At 42.5% G+C, this 18,520-nt stretch overlaps 1 protein-coding gene across 1 annotated transcript; it reads right to left on the bottom strand.

The window, feature by feature from the left end:
* Window positions 1-10,011: 10,011 nt before the first annotated feature.
* BAMBI (BMP and activin membrane bound inhibitor) lies at window positions 10,012-15,030 on the bottom strand. The gene is made up of 3 exons (XM_065399350.1): window positions 14,940-15,030; window positions 11,219-11,506; window positions 10,012-10,750 (listed from the first exon to the last, which is right to left on the bottom strand). Exons 1-3 carry the CDS (start codon window positions 15,013-15,015, stop codon window positions 10,332-10,334), a joined length of 783 nt encoding a protein of 260 aa, XP_065255422.1. The 5' UTR covers window positions 15,016-15,030; the 3' UTR covers window positions 10,012-10,331.
* Between the last annotated feature and the right edge of the window lie 3,490 nt (window positions 15,031-18,520).

The raw sequence follows: 18,520 nt of genomic DNA, 5'->3' as shown, positions 1-18,520 counted from the left end.
TACTACTATGATCATTTTTATGCATAACCACTTTATAATCACATGTAGATCAATCAATTATTTAGTTAGTACTACTACTATTTCAGTTGTTTTCTTTAAAAAATAAGATTTAATGGACACTGAGCTCATTTTGGGGTCTGATCCTGCCATCTCTACTAAGGCAAAACTCCCATTGACTTCCTGTGGCAGAACAGCACTAGCATGTCCTGATGAATAATGCTCCAATTTATTGTCCCATTGCTGCTATTCAGTTGTGTCAGCTTTGAGGAAGTTAATGAAAAAGAACGAACTTCATTCGGTTATTGTTGAAAATTCTATGCTTTGTCCAGGTCCCACCCTGCAACCCTTACTCCTGGGAGCACATCCATTAAAATCGATGATTCCATCAGAAGGGAAATCAATGGGATAATATGTGTAAAGACTGGGACCTCTGGCTGGACCCATTTACTTTTCCTGCCCAAATGGACTCATGCATCTTTGCTTCTGCTCACTGTGTTCCATTTCTCTATTTTGGGCGGAGGGGTTCTGTTAAATGAAACTGGGATAAAGTTTGCTGCAAATCCCAGGGTATAATTATGAAGGTCTCAAGTTCAGGTATTTGAAGCTTAGATCCACACTTGCCCAAATATCAGGTGGCTCAGCTATCCCATTTGCTGATGAATAGTTCGCTAGGTATTTCATTACCCAGCCAATTCTATTTAAAATTCTCATATTAGTCATGCAGATCAAATATTAATTAGTAGATGAGGAGTCTTCTGTATCTGAACTGATCCATTATCTTGAAAACATATTACAATTGTTCAGTGAACATGGGCTAATTTCAGTTATGTCATGTTCACTGAGTGTCATTTAAAAATAGAAAATGCTGTTGAATATTTAAAACATGCATTGAAAAATCACTAGGTCATTAGAGTCTGCCTGTGAAGACACTATTGGAGGACTCACTGATTTCTAATGCAGACCATGTGTGAGGAGGAGATTTTCTAGGGATGCACTAGTTCCTAAGAATTTTAGGTCTATACAGGGATTCAGACTGAAGGCTGAGCTGAATTTTTTTCTGATAACTGTTTACATAACACTCCACCTAAACCTCCTTATGTAAATAGAAAATAGACACCTACATTATACCAGCAAAGACTGGATTACATTGGTTGCTGGAAGTGCATCTCTATGTTCCAGTTATAAACTACTTTATGGTGCCTGCTACAAAATGCCTCCCAAGGATGAGAGTCCCTGGAAGCTACCAAATATCACTAGAAGCATTTGTGTTTCACTCTTCATAGACAGGTGCAGTGAGGAAGAGTTCTCCTCCCAGCAACTGAGCCTTCACCTGGAGCAGCTAAGAAGACCGGGACTTCATTGCTCCAGCAGGAGGAAAGGCGCATCGCTTGGTGTAAGATGTAGTGTGGTTTGAATAGAGGAATAGATTATAAACTTAAATTCAGCTTAATGGCAGCAGGCTTTCCTCAAAGTAAGCTGGTGCCCTGGCAATGTTTCAAGAATGTAACCATTAATAAAACATAAGCATTAGTATGGAGTTGATAAAGTAATGGAGATAACAATTCCTAAAACCCTGCAATTCATACATCCTCCAACCAAAAGTTATTACCACACCACCCTTAACTCTGCCTCCCCCAAGACATAGCTGCCTAGAAACATGGTACGTCAATTACAAGAAGAAAGTTTTTTTTAAACTTAAAACACCCTTTCCTCCTATTGCAATAAATGCTAATTTAACAAAATTAACATTGAAAAAAGTGAGAACCTAAGGCTATGTCTACACTACAGCTTATGTCGGCATAATTTATGTCGCTCAGGAGGGTGAATAAATCACCACCCTGAGCAACATAGCTTACGTAGATACAAGCACCGACACAAGAGTTTTTCCCACCACCATAGCTTCTGCCACTGGCGGGGGCTGGAGTAGTTAAGCCGACGGGAGAGCTCTCTCCCATTGGCTTAGGGCAGCTACTTTAGAGAGCTTACAGCGATGCAGCTGCATCAGTGCTGTAACTCTCTAGTATAGGCGTGCCCTAAATCGCCGAAAAGAAAAAGATGGATGAAGAGAACCAAGCCACAGAAAAAAGAATCACAAAATTGAAATCAATCTTCGCACGGGTAACCTTAATTCTGCCATTTCCTAACTTTTGAGCACTTAACTGTGCAATTTTACTAATTGTTAGCAGTTTTTTGTAAATGATATAATAAAAGGCTGCAGGTAATTGAAGTTTTCTTCAATGGGGAGCAGTGCAGAGGAATCCTGCTCAGCCAAGAGATTGCTATAATATTTTCTTCCCTTCAATCATTTCCACTTTATCCTATTCACACTCACTCCTTCAGCACCCTCCTTCTGCAGAAAGCATGCTCATTTTGTCTGGGGGAAAGGCAAGTGGTAATGCACTATACCAGGACTGTGAATCAGTCACTTTTAAAGCCATAGCCTTGGATTTGGGCTCAGTGACAGAGGAGGCTATAGCGAGAGGTCTAGGTGTTGTTTTCCTGGACACGTTCTTTTAATTTTTGGATGTTAAATAGATTTGACCAGGGAAAATCCTAAAACTGGTCCTATAGTCAACCTGCCTTTTACCAGTGGAAGTTTTCACTCCTAGCTAACATCAGTGGCTGTTGGTTTCACAGAATTAACACACAAACATTGTCTAATGCCCTTGCCCCGATATTGCAAACACTCTAGTATGTTTTTAACTTGACTCACACACAAATAGTCCCTCAGGCCCTAATCCAGTAAAGCCAATAAGCTGGTGCTTAATATTAAGTGCAAGAATAGTTCCATTGACTTCAATTACAAAACTTTACTCTTGGGACCATGTGTGAGAGTAAAGTTACGCACATGCTTAAACATCTGTGGGGTCAGGGTCAGGGTGGATTAAGCCACAGAAACAGCATATAACACCCTGCTTGTGACATCGACTTCAGTTAATAAAAATCCTAGGGACCCTGCTGAAACTAATTCATTGTTGATAGCCATGAAAAATGAGTTAATAAATCTTCTGCCACTGATGAAAGAGGAGGACTTCACAGCCAGCACTAAACAAATTGAGCATTTCAAAGCAACCTTTTCAATACAAGCCCCTATTTGCATACAAACCACCCCACCACCCATTGTTAAACAAGATGGCTGAGCCTACTTAGCTTTATTGTTTATCCCTTGCTGCTGTCACAACCAGGTTCCATGAAGAGATTTACTGCACAAATATTTTCCTTCCAAGTGACAGGAAGGGAATTTACTTCTGCAATCTGCAGGCTGTTAAGGTGAAACAATCCCCAAAACTAACACATAAGAGACTAACAAACACTATGACCACATTAGTTATCCAAACTGTGATTACACCGCTAATGGTGCCTGGGGGAATCCCTACTCTTCCTCAATGATATAAGCTGGATGTGCCTTAATGAAGCAGCTTTTAAATGCTTTGATTGCTTTAGTTTTAAAAATGGAAGAGTAGTTTTGAAAAAGACAGGCATCCATTCCCCGTCCTGTTTATTTGAAAACCATCACAGAAAACTGCTTAATCTAATATGTGTGATTCAGGCTATTACTAAAGACCATATTCATTTAAAATACTGTTTAGAGTCAGTATTTTTGAAATGTAATTGACGGACAAGTGGAAAGAATGATTCAATCTTACTATCTTATATCAGATTGCATGGAGTCCTGTTGTCTTTACAGCAGAAAATAGTAGCCCAATGAGAGACAAAATTATTTTAACTTTGCTGGGTTTTGAGGTTTTATAAATCCCAACCTTAAATTCATACCTGATCTTATTCAAATAAAAGGCACTATCAAGATTGTTTACTTCTTTCTTACCTGTAGGCAGGAAAGAGTAAGCTATAAGCTATTAATTGTTTCTCTTTCCCTTTGAACTTAGTGGAGAGGGCTGCCTAAAAATTGATGGCATGATATGACCCAGTGTAATCTGAGTTGGACATTGTAAACTGTGGTGTAAGAATCATACAGAAAAAAGAAAAAGGGGTGGTGGTGGGGGGGGTTGTTTTGTTTTTTAGATGGCAATTTGGAACCAGTGTTGATGAGGGCCTAAATTTACAAAAGCAACTAGTGATTTTGAATGGTAGCCGTGTTAATCTGTATCAGCAAAAAGAACAAGGAGTACTTGTGGCACCTTAGAGACTAAGGTGCCACAAGTACTCCTCATTCTTTTTAGTGATTTTGAGTGCCCAATCTGGAACGCCCTTAAGGAGCGTAGATTTCTGATGGGTGTTCAGCATTTTCTGAAAATCATGCCCCTGTAAGAGCTCTCAAATTGGGCACAGAAAATAATAGCTTTTGAAAATTCAGCCAAAGTGTAGTTGAAGAATGAAACATCTTCTCAAGGTTGGCTGGACAATGCAACCATTGCAATGCTTCATTAATTTGTAGGCAGTGTGGCTCCCACTCTTGCTTCCTTTACTTGAGGTTTGCTTTACTTTAGGATTCACGCACTGGGATTATAAAGGCTGCAGACAAAGGTCAGAGGTGAAACAAAAAAAAAGGACATTGTTTATTTTGAGAGAGCCTGAATTCATATTACTGGAGACATCAGACTGCCCAGTAAGATAAAAGGTGGGACCAGAGTAAGGTTGTCAACTTTGTTATTTTATGGAAAACTAATAAAGCGATTGATCCAAAATACCAGTTCACTGGCTAAATCCTAAACCCAAGGTGCGAATAGCATCACTTCTACACTGGGAGCAGACACGAACAAAAACCACATACATCCAGGGGAATTGGGAAATCATCTTTAAAAATGTAATAATGATAGATCTGCTTACTTAGACACATTTATGTGCTTTTCTTTCCCTGTCTTTTATTACTAAGGTTTTGTTGTTGGGTTTTTGTTGTTTTTTGTTTTTGTTCTTTAACAACAGATCTTTGTTACTCAGGAGATTATCTTTTTTTCCTCCCTTAGGCCAGAGGGTCAAATTTTGCCTTTATTTAAACGTTGTGGAACATTCTGGGCAGAATTGGACTTTGATCTTCCTAGCTTACACCTATAACTTGGCATTACATTTTACTTACATGTTCCCTGTTATCTTAACAGCTACAGCAACTGCAAAGGAAGATGGAGATGCATCTGTTACCAAGTAATCAAAGTACTGCACGCACCTTCCCCTTGCCTGTGTTCGTGCACATGGAGTCTGGGACACCATCTATTTCTATAGAGTTTCTCTGGATTTGTCAAAAACTCGATTCCCAAAGACCTGGGTCATGACAAAGAAAGAGAGGCCCTCCTGGAACGGCAGTGGGACCCAGAGTCTGACCTCAGTTACACTAGTATTAATCTGGGGTAAATCTATTGACTTTACTCCAACTGTACACTGGAGAAAGTAGGAGCAGAGTTAGACCCCAGAGACACACCCAGAGCTGGCTGCCCAGCCTCAGCACTTTGCTACTAGACATGGCTGGTTCCTTTCAAGCTCTCTGCTCAGCCTGTAATCACCCAATATTGAAACCAGATTTACAGGCTCTTTAGAAGAGAGGTCTGTGATTTCCAAACCAGACACATTTGGTATTTCTGAAAAAGGTCAAACCCCCTCTGGAGTGAAGGGTTTTTAATAGAATCAGTTCAGCAGGAGCTAAGAAGAGACATACAAACCTGACTGCTCAGGAGGCTGAGACTGGCTGTGAAAAGCTACAACCATTATTCTTTTGAGGAAGAAATCAGGGAGAGAGGGAAGTACAGGGGAAGCTCATTTACATCTCAGACATTTGATTTCATTTATTCCACTTTGAGGGACTTTGCAGTTAGAATAAAGGGGGGTGCAGTTAATGCACTCCAGAGCTTAAAGTGATCTCAGAGAAAAAGCAACGGAGGGTCCTGTGGCACTTTTAAGACTAACAGAAGTATTGTGAGCATAAGCTTTCGTGGGTAAGAACCTCACTTCTTCAGATGCAAGTCATCTGAAGAAGTGAGGTTCTTACCCACGAAAGCTTATGCTCCCAATACTTCTGTTAGTCTTAAAAGTGCCACAGGACCCTCCGTTGCTTTTTACAGATTCAGACTAACCCTCTGATACTTCAGAGAAAAAGGTGGTTTATCACTGCCCTGCAATGAAAATTTAACCTTCGTAGCAAAACGTTAAAGCCCAGGCGGCTTAAAAATATCTCCTTACCAGCAACCATCCTAACTCAGAGGGCTCCCTTTTTTGGCCCTGATACATTTCCCTACCTGATTAGATTAGAAGCTCTTTGGGGCAGGGTGGTCTCTTGTTCTGTGTTCGTACAGGACCTAGCATGACTGAACGCCTAAGCATTTTGGTAATACAAATAAGGCTGTTGGAAAACATTTCATTCATATTTTGGAGGTGTGCAGGTACAATAAGAAGCACAGCAGAAATGCCTATTCGCTATAAATAACACGTGCCTCAGTTAGCAAACACTGAATACAGGCCCATCGTGTTGTCAGGTTATGATGGAAGGCTCAATTCTCTTCACCCAATTTTAAGACTCAGACTCTCTCTGCAGAGGCAGTTTTTGTAAATTCATCACCACCAACACAGCTCCAACAGGGTAGCAAAGGTGGGAGCACTAGTATGGACCAGCCCAGTGGCTCTCAACCTTTCCAGACTACTGTACCCCTTTCAAAAGTCTGATTTGTCTTGTGTACCCCTAAGTTCCCCCTCACTTAAAACCTTACAAAATCAGACAAAAATCCAAGTGTCACAGTACACTGTTACTGAACAATTGCTGACTCTCTCATTTTTACCATATCATTATAAAGCAACAGGAATATATTTACATTTCAGTGTATACTAGATAGAGCAGTATAAACAAGTCATTGTCTGTATGAAATTTTAGTTTGTACTGACTTTGCAAGTGCTTTTTATGTAGCCTATTGTAAAACTAAGCAAATATCTAGAGGAGTTGATGTACCCCCTGGAAGACCTCTGAGTACCCCCAGGGGTACATACACCCCTGGTTGAGAACCACTGGACTAGCCAGACGGGATTGGAAGCATGATGTGGGCACAACTCTGGCAGCCACCTGCGTTGTCCATCTGTCCTAGGAGGCCTAGCATTGTTATCCCTGGTGCAGCTTCTCCAACAGGAGAGAGAAGACTTTAGGATTTTGCTGTGCCTTTCACTTGTGACATTTAGAGTCTCACTCAAGGTTCCGAAATCTGTTATTCCAGATCTCACAGGGGGGCAGTCTTGCGCCTGTTTAGCCCAGGTAGTTTACACACCGAGTACAGGAGAAAGAATATATAGGACTTGATTCCTCATTTTGTCAGCTAACACTGCTTGTTCCTGGTTTCTTCAGATTTTTGATTCCCTTAAGTTTTCAGTGAAAACACCTTGTGGAAATATTGGACCAGGTCAATCACTAGTGTAGCACTGCTAATTAGACTTCACAGTATGGGTTTACCTAACCAGAGCTAATGTATGTGGCAAAAAAGACACTTGTGTTTCACTATGAATAGATTGAATAGGGAAGGCAGGGGGTATGTTGTAGCCTTGACACTTGTGAACTGTGCCAGTGACCAAACCCAAGTTAAATTACATGAACAGGACTGAGTCTTAGAACAGCTTGGGAATACAGGAGCACGGCCCTATCAGCGGCTAACCAGAGAACTGAAACACAGAGCTGCTTGTGCATTGTAGGAGACATATCTGCAATGCAGCTGGGAGCATGCTTCCCAGCTGGTCTAGATAGGCAAGCAGGAGCTCAAATAGCAGCATAGCTGGGGGCAGCTCAGGCAGCTGTACGCAGGTGTGAAGCCCAAGCTAACTACATACTCAGACCTCTAGTCTAAGCTCCCACACGTGCTACCCCCTCCTGCACTGCTATTTTCAGTGCAAGCAGAGCTAGCCTGTCCTTCTGCCTGAGCCAGGAAGCATTCTCCTAGCTTGTAGATCTACCCACAGTGAGCCTGGGGCTGCAAACTGCTCAAAGTGACTGCAGGGCAAGGTAAGCACTCCTCTTCCCCTCACAGCTGTGAAGGCAGCATCTCCGTTGCAAGGGGGAAATAGTAGAGCATCCCAGCCTCATTTGCCTACAAATGGCAGGTATAAGTAGGTCCTTGGGTATTCAAAGCAGCAGCAACAAATGATTCAGATCACAAGATGCTTGAAATGACTATGCAAGGTGCTGAGAAAGAAAGTGAACCCAGGCAAGGTTTAAATACCAGTCCCTGAATCTGATTTAATTCCACATCTGTCAGTCACTTGGACTAGATTTATGCTGACTCTGAATTAGGTACCACTTCTATGCCTCATTTCAGTTCAATAGTGGTTCCCCTATACATAAAAATACACCAGTCATCCCCAGCTATAGAATACATTTGCTTGAACAGTGACCAACCCTAGACAAGCATTTAATACAACTTTAATTAAAGCAATAGAAGACCCAAGAATATTTTTGAAGATTAGGTGGAAGGGAAGACGTAGCCAGATCCTTACCTCAGCTATACCTACAGTCATATGGACTCCAGTGACCCAAAAAAAAAAAAAAAGTGTAACTAAGGGCAAAACATGGACTGGGTATGACTACACTGCAATTAAAAACCCATGGCTGGCCCCTACCAGCTGACTTGGGCTCAGGCTGGAGGAAGGGTTCTAGGACTGTACCAGGTGGGAGGGTCCCACAACATCTATACTACCATTAAACAGCCCCTTAAACATATCTCCTAAGGATTCTACTGAGTCCATTGTAAAGTTAGCATGGGCTGGAGGACTATACACACAGTAAAGAACTCTACGCATTCTGATGCTACATTCAGCTACGCCACTGACTCACTGTTTTGACCTTGGGCAAGTCATTTCATGTGTCATCTTCTTCTTCAGTTTCCCAGTCTGTACAAAGGGGATAATACTTACCTACTTCAAAAGGGTTATGAGGTTTAGTCAATCTAATAGTGATTTGATCATCTAAAGTGCTAGGTAAGCACTATACTTTAGCCAGCTTTTTCCAGGTAGTTCAGTTCATATTGGTCATTACTTACAGAGATCCCATTTATTAGAGCACTATTCTGGGTTTTGTTTTGCCCAAGATCACAGACCTGCTTTTCCAGAAAATCCACTATAATTACAGCAAACAGTAGACCAAAAATATTCTAGGGCCTCTCAATTGCTCCAGGGTCTTTAACAACTAACCCCTGAATCTATTAAGTGATATTAAATAAGGCCAACTAATGTTTTTGAAGGAGGAACAATAACCAAATGCACAAATATAGAATGGGAAGAAAGCTGTCTAGGCAGAAATACCAGCGAAGGAGCTGGGGCTTATCATGAATACATTTTTGATTCTCCAGTTTAACACACAAAAGATGAGGCAGATGTTATGTTTGGATGTTTTAATAGGAGCATCACATTTAGAAAGATCAATGTGGCTTTTCTACTCCACTCTGCTTGTCGATGAACTGAAGTCACGTAGGACATATAGGGTAACACTAAATTAAATGGAGCTGGTTCTGAGGAGAAATTTAAGTGATTTTATGGAAGTTAAGAACTGTAAGGAAAGGTTGAGAGGACTGGCCATACTGAGCCAAGACACAAGATTTACTTGCCACCTGTGTAGGTAGATGAATACAAAATATATTTATGTAAATTAAATACAATAAATAAAGAGAAAAAGGGACAGTTAGTCAAGAACAGAACAAAGTAATCAGCCTTAGCTGCAACAGGGAAAACTAAGGCAATAGAATAAACTGACAAGGGAAAATATGGACTCACCACTATTTGAGATATTCAGAGATAGAGTGGACATCCTCTTTCAGGAATAACAAAAAGTCACTTCTGCCACTCTGCAGGAAGATGGACTTTACAGGAGAACACATTTCAAGATTTAGTGCAATTCTATTCTGAATGCTAATGTCACCTCACAATAGCTTTCTAAAAAAAGAAAACAATGGTCTTCTACAAAAAAAAAAAATCACAAGGAAGTTTCAGACAAAATAAATTATATATATATATATATATATATATATATATATATATATATATATATATATATATATATATATAAAGATCCTTTACAATAAGTCAGGAAACACAGGAGCTTTCATACAGTTTATTATTTAGCTCAAGTCTCAGCTCCCTACAGCTCAGATAACCCTGGTGACAGTGTGTACAACTTCTAATTTTTGCTTTCATAACTTTAAAGCAAACAATACATTGAGTGTATTTTACTCTGTGCAAATAAGACAACTTTTGGAATCCTTCAGAGGAAATATCCAAGATTCTGTTTGCAGAGGTCCTTTGTTTCTCAAAAGATGATTAATGAAAGTTTGCTTAAGATAAAGTGCTCCTGTCCAGCAGAACCCAAAGGCCTTTGAGAGTTTTCCTAGTAAGTTTAGCTCAGATTTTAAAAAGGTTGGTCATACAAATTCCAGCTTTCCATGCCCACTGTACATTCCCCAGTGGACTAATGAAAGAATTTTATCATTGCTGAGGTCTGTCTGTCTCATTTTATCACAGCTCATGCAGCAGTTCTCATGACCAGTTACTGGCACCATGCATTCCAAGTCTAACTTTGCCACCTGTCCTTTCTTCGAATTATGTCCATGAAAACTGTAGTGCAAACGGGAGAGCATTTGCTGTCGTTGATCTTGCAGTCTTTTGTTTTCACTCCTGAGCATCCGCAAAGCTAGCATGATAAGAAGCACTAAGATCAGCCCACCAGCTATGGGAACAGCAATTACAGCTGCTCTGAACCACAGTTCTTTTGAAGAGGTCAACTCCTGAACCTTAGTGATGAGATTTCTGCTGTTGTCATGCTGGTATCTGCTCCCCTGTCCTGCAAAAAGTTAAAGATGCCAAGTTTATTTCAGTCTCAGCTAAACAATTGTTTCAAATTTAACAATTCCTTAAACCACACATTAAAAGCTGCTGCTGCTAATAATTTAACTTCACACTGGAAAGTATCTACAAATAGTATTTCTACAGATTGATCTGAACCATTTCTAAAACAAGTTAAGATAATATATTTTTATTACATTGGCAGTTGATCTAATGTGAATGAGTACCACTGTATAATTGCCTCTTAGAAATGTTGAGAAGCAGGCAGGACAGGCAGACATCTAATGCTAATGCAGACATAAAAGCTACTCCGCTTTTAGAGATACATCTCTGCATCCCGCCACATGCTTCTCCCTCTGGTATCTCTAATTACATTAACAACAAAATCAATAGCAGACATACAAGGTCTTGGCTGTCACAAGCCTATAGATCAGAGAAGACATTTAGTTGAAACTGCTTTCTCTACCTGAGGTCTCACCCTTGGGAGGAGAGAGAACATCATGCAGTCCTCTATAATTGCACATATCTTCATGACAGCATTCCAATGTGGGCATGATGGTGCTGGAGTGGTTTTGTGCCTGTTTAGCTTGGCAGATGTCAGCTGTGTTTGCAATAGAGTCCAAGCAGCCATGAGTAAGTGGGGAATTCGTGTTCTGAGGGTCAAGCAGTCTGGAGAAGCAGGCATTAAGCTCAGATTTGCACATATAGCCAGTTGCAACACAGTGTGCAGCATCACAGTAGCATCTAATTTCACCTAAAAAAAAAAAGTCAAGTATTTTATTCCTAGTTAGTACAGAAACTCACTTGCTATCTCACAAACTAACAAACTCAACAGTACAAACTTTTGGTCACTGTAGATTGTAAACCCTGCAGAGCAGGTCTTGTCTGTTTTCAGTCTTTGTATAGTGCCTACCACCCTGGGACCCTAATTCCAATGGGGGCCTTTGGGAACTGGCATAATACCAATATTTACTACTACTATGATATACTTGATTAAAGCAAGACTAACTGAAATGTCACACTTCAAACTTCTCATTAAGACTAGGGTTTTTTGGATCATACTGCTAGATAAGACATACATAACCACATCTGCATACCAGCTAGGTATTTTTACTACTTACTAAAAATCAGCATTCTACATGTGATCAAACCCATCCTTATTTAAGAGGCAGAATCTCCCCCCCCCCCCCAAAAAAGCTACAGTTTGAAACCGCGTTACTGCAGTGTTTTAGAATTTAAATCATTATTGTTGATGGTTGATCATTCTAAGATTTTTTTATTCTGTTACATATTTAAATTTAATTGGAATGGCAGAACTGTTTGCCATCTCTCAGGGCTATGCCAAGGTTTAAGAGCTTTTTAAAGCTATCAGCTAGAACCATTAGAATCTAGAAATTCCAAGTCAGGAAGATTTTTACTATGTGAAATTGGGCAGCTATTTGTGATCTCTTCAGAAAAGGAACTTTTTCTATGAAGAGCTTTCCATGCAACAGGGCTTTTTAAAGTCAGTTTTATAAAACAGGAACTGTGCAGTTTACAATTAGTGGTTTGTTTGCCAAAGTCAATTTATTTCAACCCAAATGGAAAGTCATAAGAAGGGGTGCATTACTGCAAAGCTGAAACCTCCTCCCCCATAACCCCTAGTTTTTGCAGGCAATCCAACATGTGGTCAAAAAAGGGGAAACGTTTAGACTGAAAATCTTCTACCAGTTGTATAAAAACAATCTCAGGAAACCTCAAAAATTTCTGAAGGGAAGCGATAAAAGTTCTTAATAAAACACTTCATTTTGTGCTCTCCAAACCACCATTATGATTATACACATCTTGTACTGTAGGGAAAATGTATTCTTTCTAGGCAAGTCATAACTCAAACCTATTTCAATATATCATCAGTTCAGAGAATTAGAGGAAGGCAGATTCTGGAGCAGTCATTACAAGTGGGGATTTACTTAAACAGACTTCCAATTCAGTTAGTTGGTATACTTCCTACCACAGAGGCAGTAAGTGAGCCTTTAAAAGTGAGCTGAATTATCAGACTTCTTGCATTAGAAACATATACCCTGAAAACAAACCGGTGCATAACTGCCTTTTAACTATCCCCTCCCCACTTCTTACACTTAAAAAATATGGCTTAAAAAATATGACCGGGAAAGGACTCAGTCAAATTAACTTCCAGGCTTCAGCCCATCTAGGCTCAGCTCTCCTGGTAATGCTGCTGCAGAGGCTCTGGGCCCTGAAGTCCCTGCTGCTCTTTAATAACTCTGCTTAATAGAAGCCAAATGACAGAGCGTCTCTCTCCCCAGTCTGCATTAGCTCCCTTGGGCCTTTAGGCCAAGGAGCCCAACTTTCCTTGGTTTCATAAAAGTCACCCTTCCAATAAACTGGTGAACAGCTTTTCTCTGCTTTCTTATGTACAATCACTAAGCTTGCTACTTTTTTCCCTGCAAAAAGTGTCTATGACCGCTACTATTCAGTCAGAGCAAGTTAATAATAAAAAAAAAAAAATACACAAAACCAAACAAAGTTGACTGTCCTTTCATTACTCTAAGCTCAGCATGGGGAGGAAAATGAAACAATCAGCATACTTCTATTTTAACTGTTTATATGACCCTGTTTAAAATTCTACATTTTACTGACCTAAGACCGTCTTATAAACAAAATCTGACAGGCTAGTCATCAGGTTATTACAACTCCATTTTAATTAAAGCCACATTTTTGGTAGAACAGAATGGACTTTGTATTACTGTATTAAAACTGTATTTCTGTCAATTCACAAAGTTTCTTCCTGTGCTATGCAAAAGGCCAGAAAGGGTATTTGGTATTTTGAAACTGAACAATGCCCTTCTGTTCCCTCCTCTTTCTTGTTACTGTATATAGCTATTAAAGAAAAATGTCTGCTTTTAGTCAAGATGGCTACAGGAGAGACTGCAGGCTTCTCTTAAAGCTTTTGAAGTCAGCAGCAGCCAGAAGTCTATGATCCCCTAATTATATCATTATCAGGCACATAGTTTCAGTATCTGTGACTTCACATCACTCAGTCACTCCCTGTTCTGCCTGCCTTTGATGGGGCCAGAAGGCTTCTCTCTGCATGCTGCAAGGGCTGTTATTTAGGGTTAATTACACCCTTACTTCCAAAATAAATAAATATGGTAGCACATCATCACTGTGGTAGTTTATCCTTTAACCTCCTCTGTGAATCTTGGCAATTATAGGGAGCCAAAAAGGTGACCTTTCCCCCTTAAAAAGAGACCAACTAAGCAGTCACTGAACTGTATGGAGACAGTGTTAATTTACTCCAAGTGTGTTTAAACTCCATACCTATTTACAGGAATGTAGCATTTGCAACAGGAAGTTAAACACATCTCTAATCCACTACTAGTTTTAAAAGGATTAGAGAAGAGGGTGTGGGGTCGGAATTAGTTCCCTCTGATGTACTTTCCTTGGGTTTTTTATTATTATTTATTATTATAAACACTTGAGGGAGGCGAGACTATCCGCCCTACAGTAAAACCACGCCAGGGCTCCAAAAGGGGCAGTGTGTCTCTAAGATGGCCCGGCTCCATGGCTGGAAGCGTTCAGAAGTTCATTAAAGGCAGACTAACAAAAACATTTTGACAACCGCTTGCCCTTAAGGTCTGACTTACATCAATGAACCGGGGCAAGGCTCTAGCAGCGAGGTGGGGGGAGACCGGGAGAGGGGAAGAAGAAAAAAAAAAAAAAAAAAAAAAAACAAGCACTGCTACTTTCAAGAAGAGGCGAGCTTGTCCTAGCCTGCGAGGCTCAGCAGAGGAGGAAAGATTACACGCTAACAAAGGCTTGGCAATGGGCTTCAAAGTCAGCTCGGAGCCCTCTGCATGGAGCTCCCAGCGCAGCCTGGCAGAGGAAGCCTCCAAGGAGGGAGTGCGGGGCTCGGGGAGGAGAGCTGCCATGGGGGAGGCTGCGCCGTCTGGCACTGGGGGTTCAGAGCTACCCACGCAGCACCACACTCTGGGGCCCCCTAGCCCATGGCACTCCCGCACTTGCCAGCCACCGCAACTCAACCACCCCCACGAGCCCCTGCTATTTTCACTCCACCCTGCACCCCGGGCTATTGCCACCCCAATAGCCTCCCCTCACCCCAGTGACGCCGCGCACAGCTCTAACCACTCCCCGCACCCCGTTGTCCTCCACTCGCCCGGTGCCCTCACCTCTGGTCAGCAGGATGGCCATGGCGCACAGCTCCAGTTGCAGCCAGATGAAGCTGTAGCTGGAATGGCGATCCATTTAACCGCCCCGCCTGGACCCTCCCCGGCCGGCCGCTCGACCTTCCCTCCAGGGCTCGCTTAAGCTCGCGGCGAGTGCCCGGAGCGGGCAGCGTACAGACTCCAGCTCCCCGCGGCTGTCTGCGCCCCGCACCCGCCAGCCTCGGGAGGCGGCGCCGCACAGCTCCCCCAGCGGAGCAGCCCAGCTGATCACACGCTGCGGGGGCCGCTCTCCAGCCACAGCTGCCGCCACATGTGGGAGCAGGGAGAGCCCGCAACTCTGCCCGGCCAGGGCGTCCCCGCCTCCTGCAAGCGAGACACGCAGAGGGCCGAGCTCGACGCTCCAGCAGCCACCGACTCCGGCTCTGACACAGGCAAGCACCAAGCGAGCCCAACGCTGTAAATAGCGCGGCGCCGACCTAGCCTGCCCCGACGCCCGCCCCTCGCTCCTCCCACCATGCCCCCAGCGCCGCTCTCATAGGTTCCGCTCCTCTGCCACTCACAGCAGCCGGGAGCCTGCGGTCGCCCCGCCCCCCCTCCCGCTTGCAAATGGACCCGGGGGGATCCGCAATTCATGCCCAGGGCAGCGAGGGGCGGGGCGGAGGCAGAGCGCCCGGGTGTCCCGGCAGGACAGACGCGTCTCCGCGGAACACTGCGCTCCCCCATCCCCGCATTCACACCGGCCTTGCAGCGAGGCTTGGGGCGCCCCCCGCGCAGTGTTTCCAATCCAACACTTCAAAGTCACGCCCGCCCCACCTTGGTGCTCAGGGCCCCGATCAGCCAACTCGTAAGAACCAAACTGCCTGGGGACACTTGCCCAAACCAAGCCCTGCCTCGCCCGAGGAGGAATGTGCCGTGAGTACAGAGCCGTTCACGGGGGGAAGATCATTACAGGAAACGCCAAGACGGGATGGCTGCGGAGAGCCAGAAGCGATCGGCAGCGCCAGGGCTGCGCATAACAGATCCAGCAAACCAGCCCTCCGGGGTTGGACAGGAGCGTATCGTTTTCATCTGTTATGTATTTATTTTTTCTTGATCAATACAGCTCCGGCAGACAGACGGTTGGCTACAAGGAGCCGGGCTGCTTGTTGGGCTAGATGTAGTGGGAGTAGTCGGCAAAAGACACTTAGCGAAAATTAGCAAATCCAAAAGCACCAGGCGCCAGTGAGACGACACAGACAGAGACTGACACTCAATTATCCTCCAAACAATCCCAGGCAAACACACAGGCTCGGCCTGATCAATATCAGCCCCGAAGTGATCTCCTTAGTGAGATGCTAATTCATTTATTAGTACATTGGTGGGTGCGGCTTTGCTGAGTTCAGACAAAGCAGCTTTGCTATTCGGGATTCCCACACACCCCAGGAAAAGTTTGAAATGTTATAGAATCAAACTCTATACAGTAGATAGATCGACTGGGAGACTTTAACTGTATGTATTGATTTACACATTTAATACTGTAAATATTTTATGCACTTATAATACTTCCGTCACAGTGATATAGGCGCCATATTTAATGTTTAGGTGCCATATGCCAACGTGGTACTATGGATCTTTTGAACAGAACACAGTAAACTCGGGAGAAATCACCCAGCTCATTTGCATGCGTGATTAAGGGGTGTGCAGGAGCTAAGACAGAGGGGGATTGTTCAGGAGCACAGAAAAGAGAACCTTGAACAGAAAAATTGTGAAAATTGAAAAAGTTAATTAAATAGACATTGCCTTACATTTCATCCACTAGTTCCAAAAAGAGGGACCTCCCAGAACTGTACCGTAGGTAATTCAGATGATTACAAGTATTACAGTATATTTATGATCCACTAGCATTAGTTGCATCTCTCTAGGATGTTCGTTTTAGAACTCAAACATTGTTCGTTTTAAATTCCAGTGTTTCCAACAAGATGGTCTAAAGATGAAGGAGGGGAGTTTTCAGGCAAAATCAAGGACAGATAAGGAGAGGGATGCATAGCACATTTAATGTAAAGAGGATAAGGGTAGTCAGGGCTGGCAGGGTGGTATAGTGGAGCAGGTACAGAGCTGGGACTCAAGAAACCTTTCCATTGCTGGCTTTGCCACTGACCTGCTGCTTTAGTTGGGCAGGTCACTTCACCTCCCTATGCCTCTGAAGGCATTGGGGCTCCTCTACAGTGGCAGAAGTAGAAGGAAAAGTCCAGTTTCAAACCAAAACCACCAAGTCTGGCCAGCAGTGTTTGTAAAAGGTTGTGCCAGTCACACTTGCTATCCAGACACTACCATGGACTACCCTCTTTGCTTTATAAACAGAAAGCCATATTAAATGAATAATTAACAAATCTGTTTGCTTAATGGCAAAATGCAAAATTAAAACCAAATGGTTTAAACTCCAGTTTCTGTGTTGAATGCCCATGCTAACCAGGCTGCAGAGGAGAATTCAGCACTGAAATAATTTTAACTCACCTTTTAACAAATTCCTTTCCTCCTCTGGCACTTCCTCTAGAATGCATAAATTTGGTGACAATGTGGATACCAGAAATGTCATTGCTTCAAGCTTTTTAAAAGGTTAGTGAGAAATCTATGTTTGTGCTTCATGTCCCTCACAGCTAAGAAACAAATCTTATTTCCATTTAAGTCAGAATTGTGCTACTGACAGGTATTAGGAAGAAACTTTCCCCGAAGACCTGTTATTTCATAATTGTCCACTGAGATTTCTTGCACCTTTCTCTGAAGTGTCTAATGCTGGCCACTGTCCGATAGGATGCTGGTCTAGGTGGACTACTATTCTGATCTGATATGCAGTGTTGCTGTAGACATGTTGGTCTCAGGATAGTAGAGAGACGAGGTGAAGTAGGGTGACCAGACAGCAAATGTAAAAAATCGGGACGGAAGTGGGGGGAAATAGGAGCCTATATAAGAAAAGGACCCAAAAATCGGGCCTGTCCCTATAAAATCGGGACATCTGATCACCCTAAGGTGAAGTAACACCTTTTCTTGGACCAGCTTCTGTTGGTGGGAGAGACAAGCTTCTGAGCTTACAGAGAGCTCAGGTCCTGAAGAAGAGCTCTTTGAAAGCTCAAAAGCTTGTCTCTCTCACCAACAAAAGTTGGTCCAATAAAATATTACCTCATCCACCTTGTCTCTCTGATCTGGTATGACAGTTGCCATGTTTCATGTGATTTCAATAAGAGCAGCAGCAGGCCCTGGCTAGTGCAGTCAGCAAATATAGCTGCAATTAACTCGGTTTTCCTTTTAATTTTGCCAGCTACATTTTTACACAGATGCTGGAAAAGGAAGCTATAATAAGAAATTATCTTCAACCATGAGGTCACAGCTTTTCTGTAAAGAAATACTATAGCATACATTGAGTTTGGATAGTTTTCCTTCACATATTGTTCTGAAGGCTGCCTCGCTGTTGAAATATCTTTACTAACTTTATTTTCTATTGTCATTAAATTTTATAACCCCTGATTTCTACAGTATTTGCACACTGGCTGTTTTGTTCCCCATTTATTGGCAAACTGCTCATGCAAATATGCTGGATGATACATGAA

This window comes from Emys orbicularis, chromosome 2 (assembly GCF_028017835.1).
Source record: "Emys orbicularis isolate rEmyOrb1 chromosome 2, rEmyOrb1.hap1, whole genome shotgun sequence".
NCBI classification, from domain to species: domain Eukaryota; kingdom Metazoa; phylum Chordata; order Testudines; family Emydidae; genus Emys; species Emys orbicularis.
Note: the sequence above shows the minus strand (reverse complement) of the source record. Positions and strands in the feature narration are given on the sequence as shown.

Bases quoted from the DNA above. Each gene is read 5' to 3' on its own strand.
- BAMBI (XM_065399350.1), bottom strand. From the start codon at position 15,015: ATGGATCGCCATTCCAGCTACAGCTTCATCTGGCTGCAACTGGAGCTG. The intron at 11,507-14,939 runs GTGAGGGCACCG...TTTTTTTTTTAG, and splicing joins GGCCATCCTGCTGACCAGAG to GTGAAATTAGATGCTACTGT. The intron at 10,751-11,218 runs GTAGAGAAAGCA...AACTTTTTGCAG, and splicing joins TCCCAAGGGTGAGACCTCAG to GACAGGGGAGCAGATACCAG.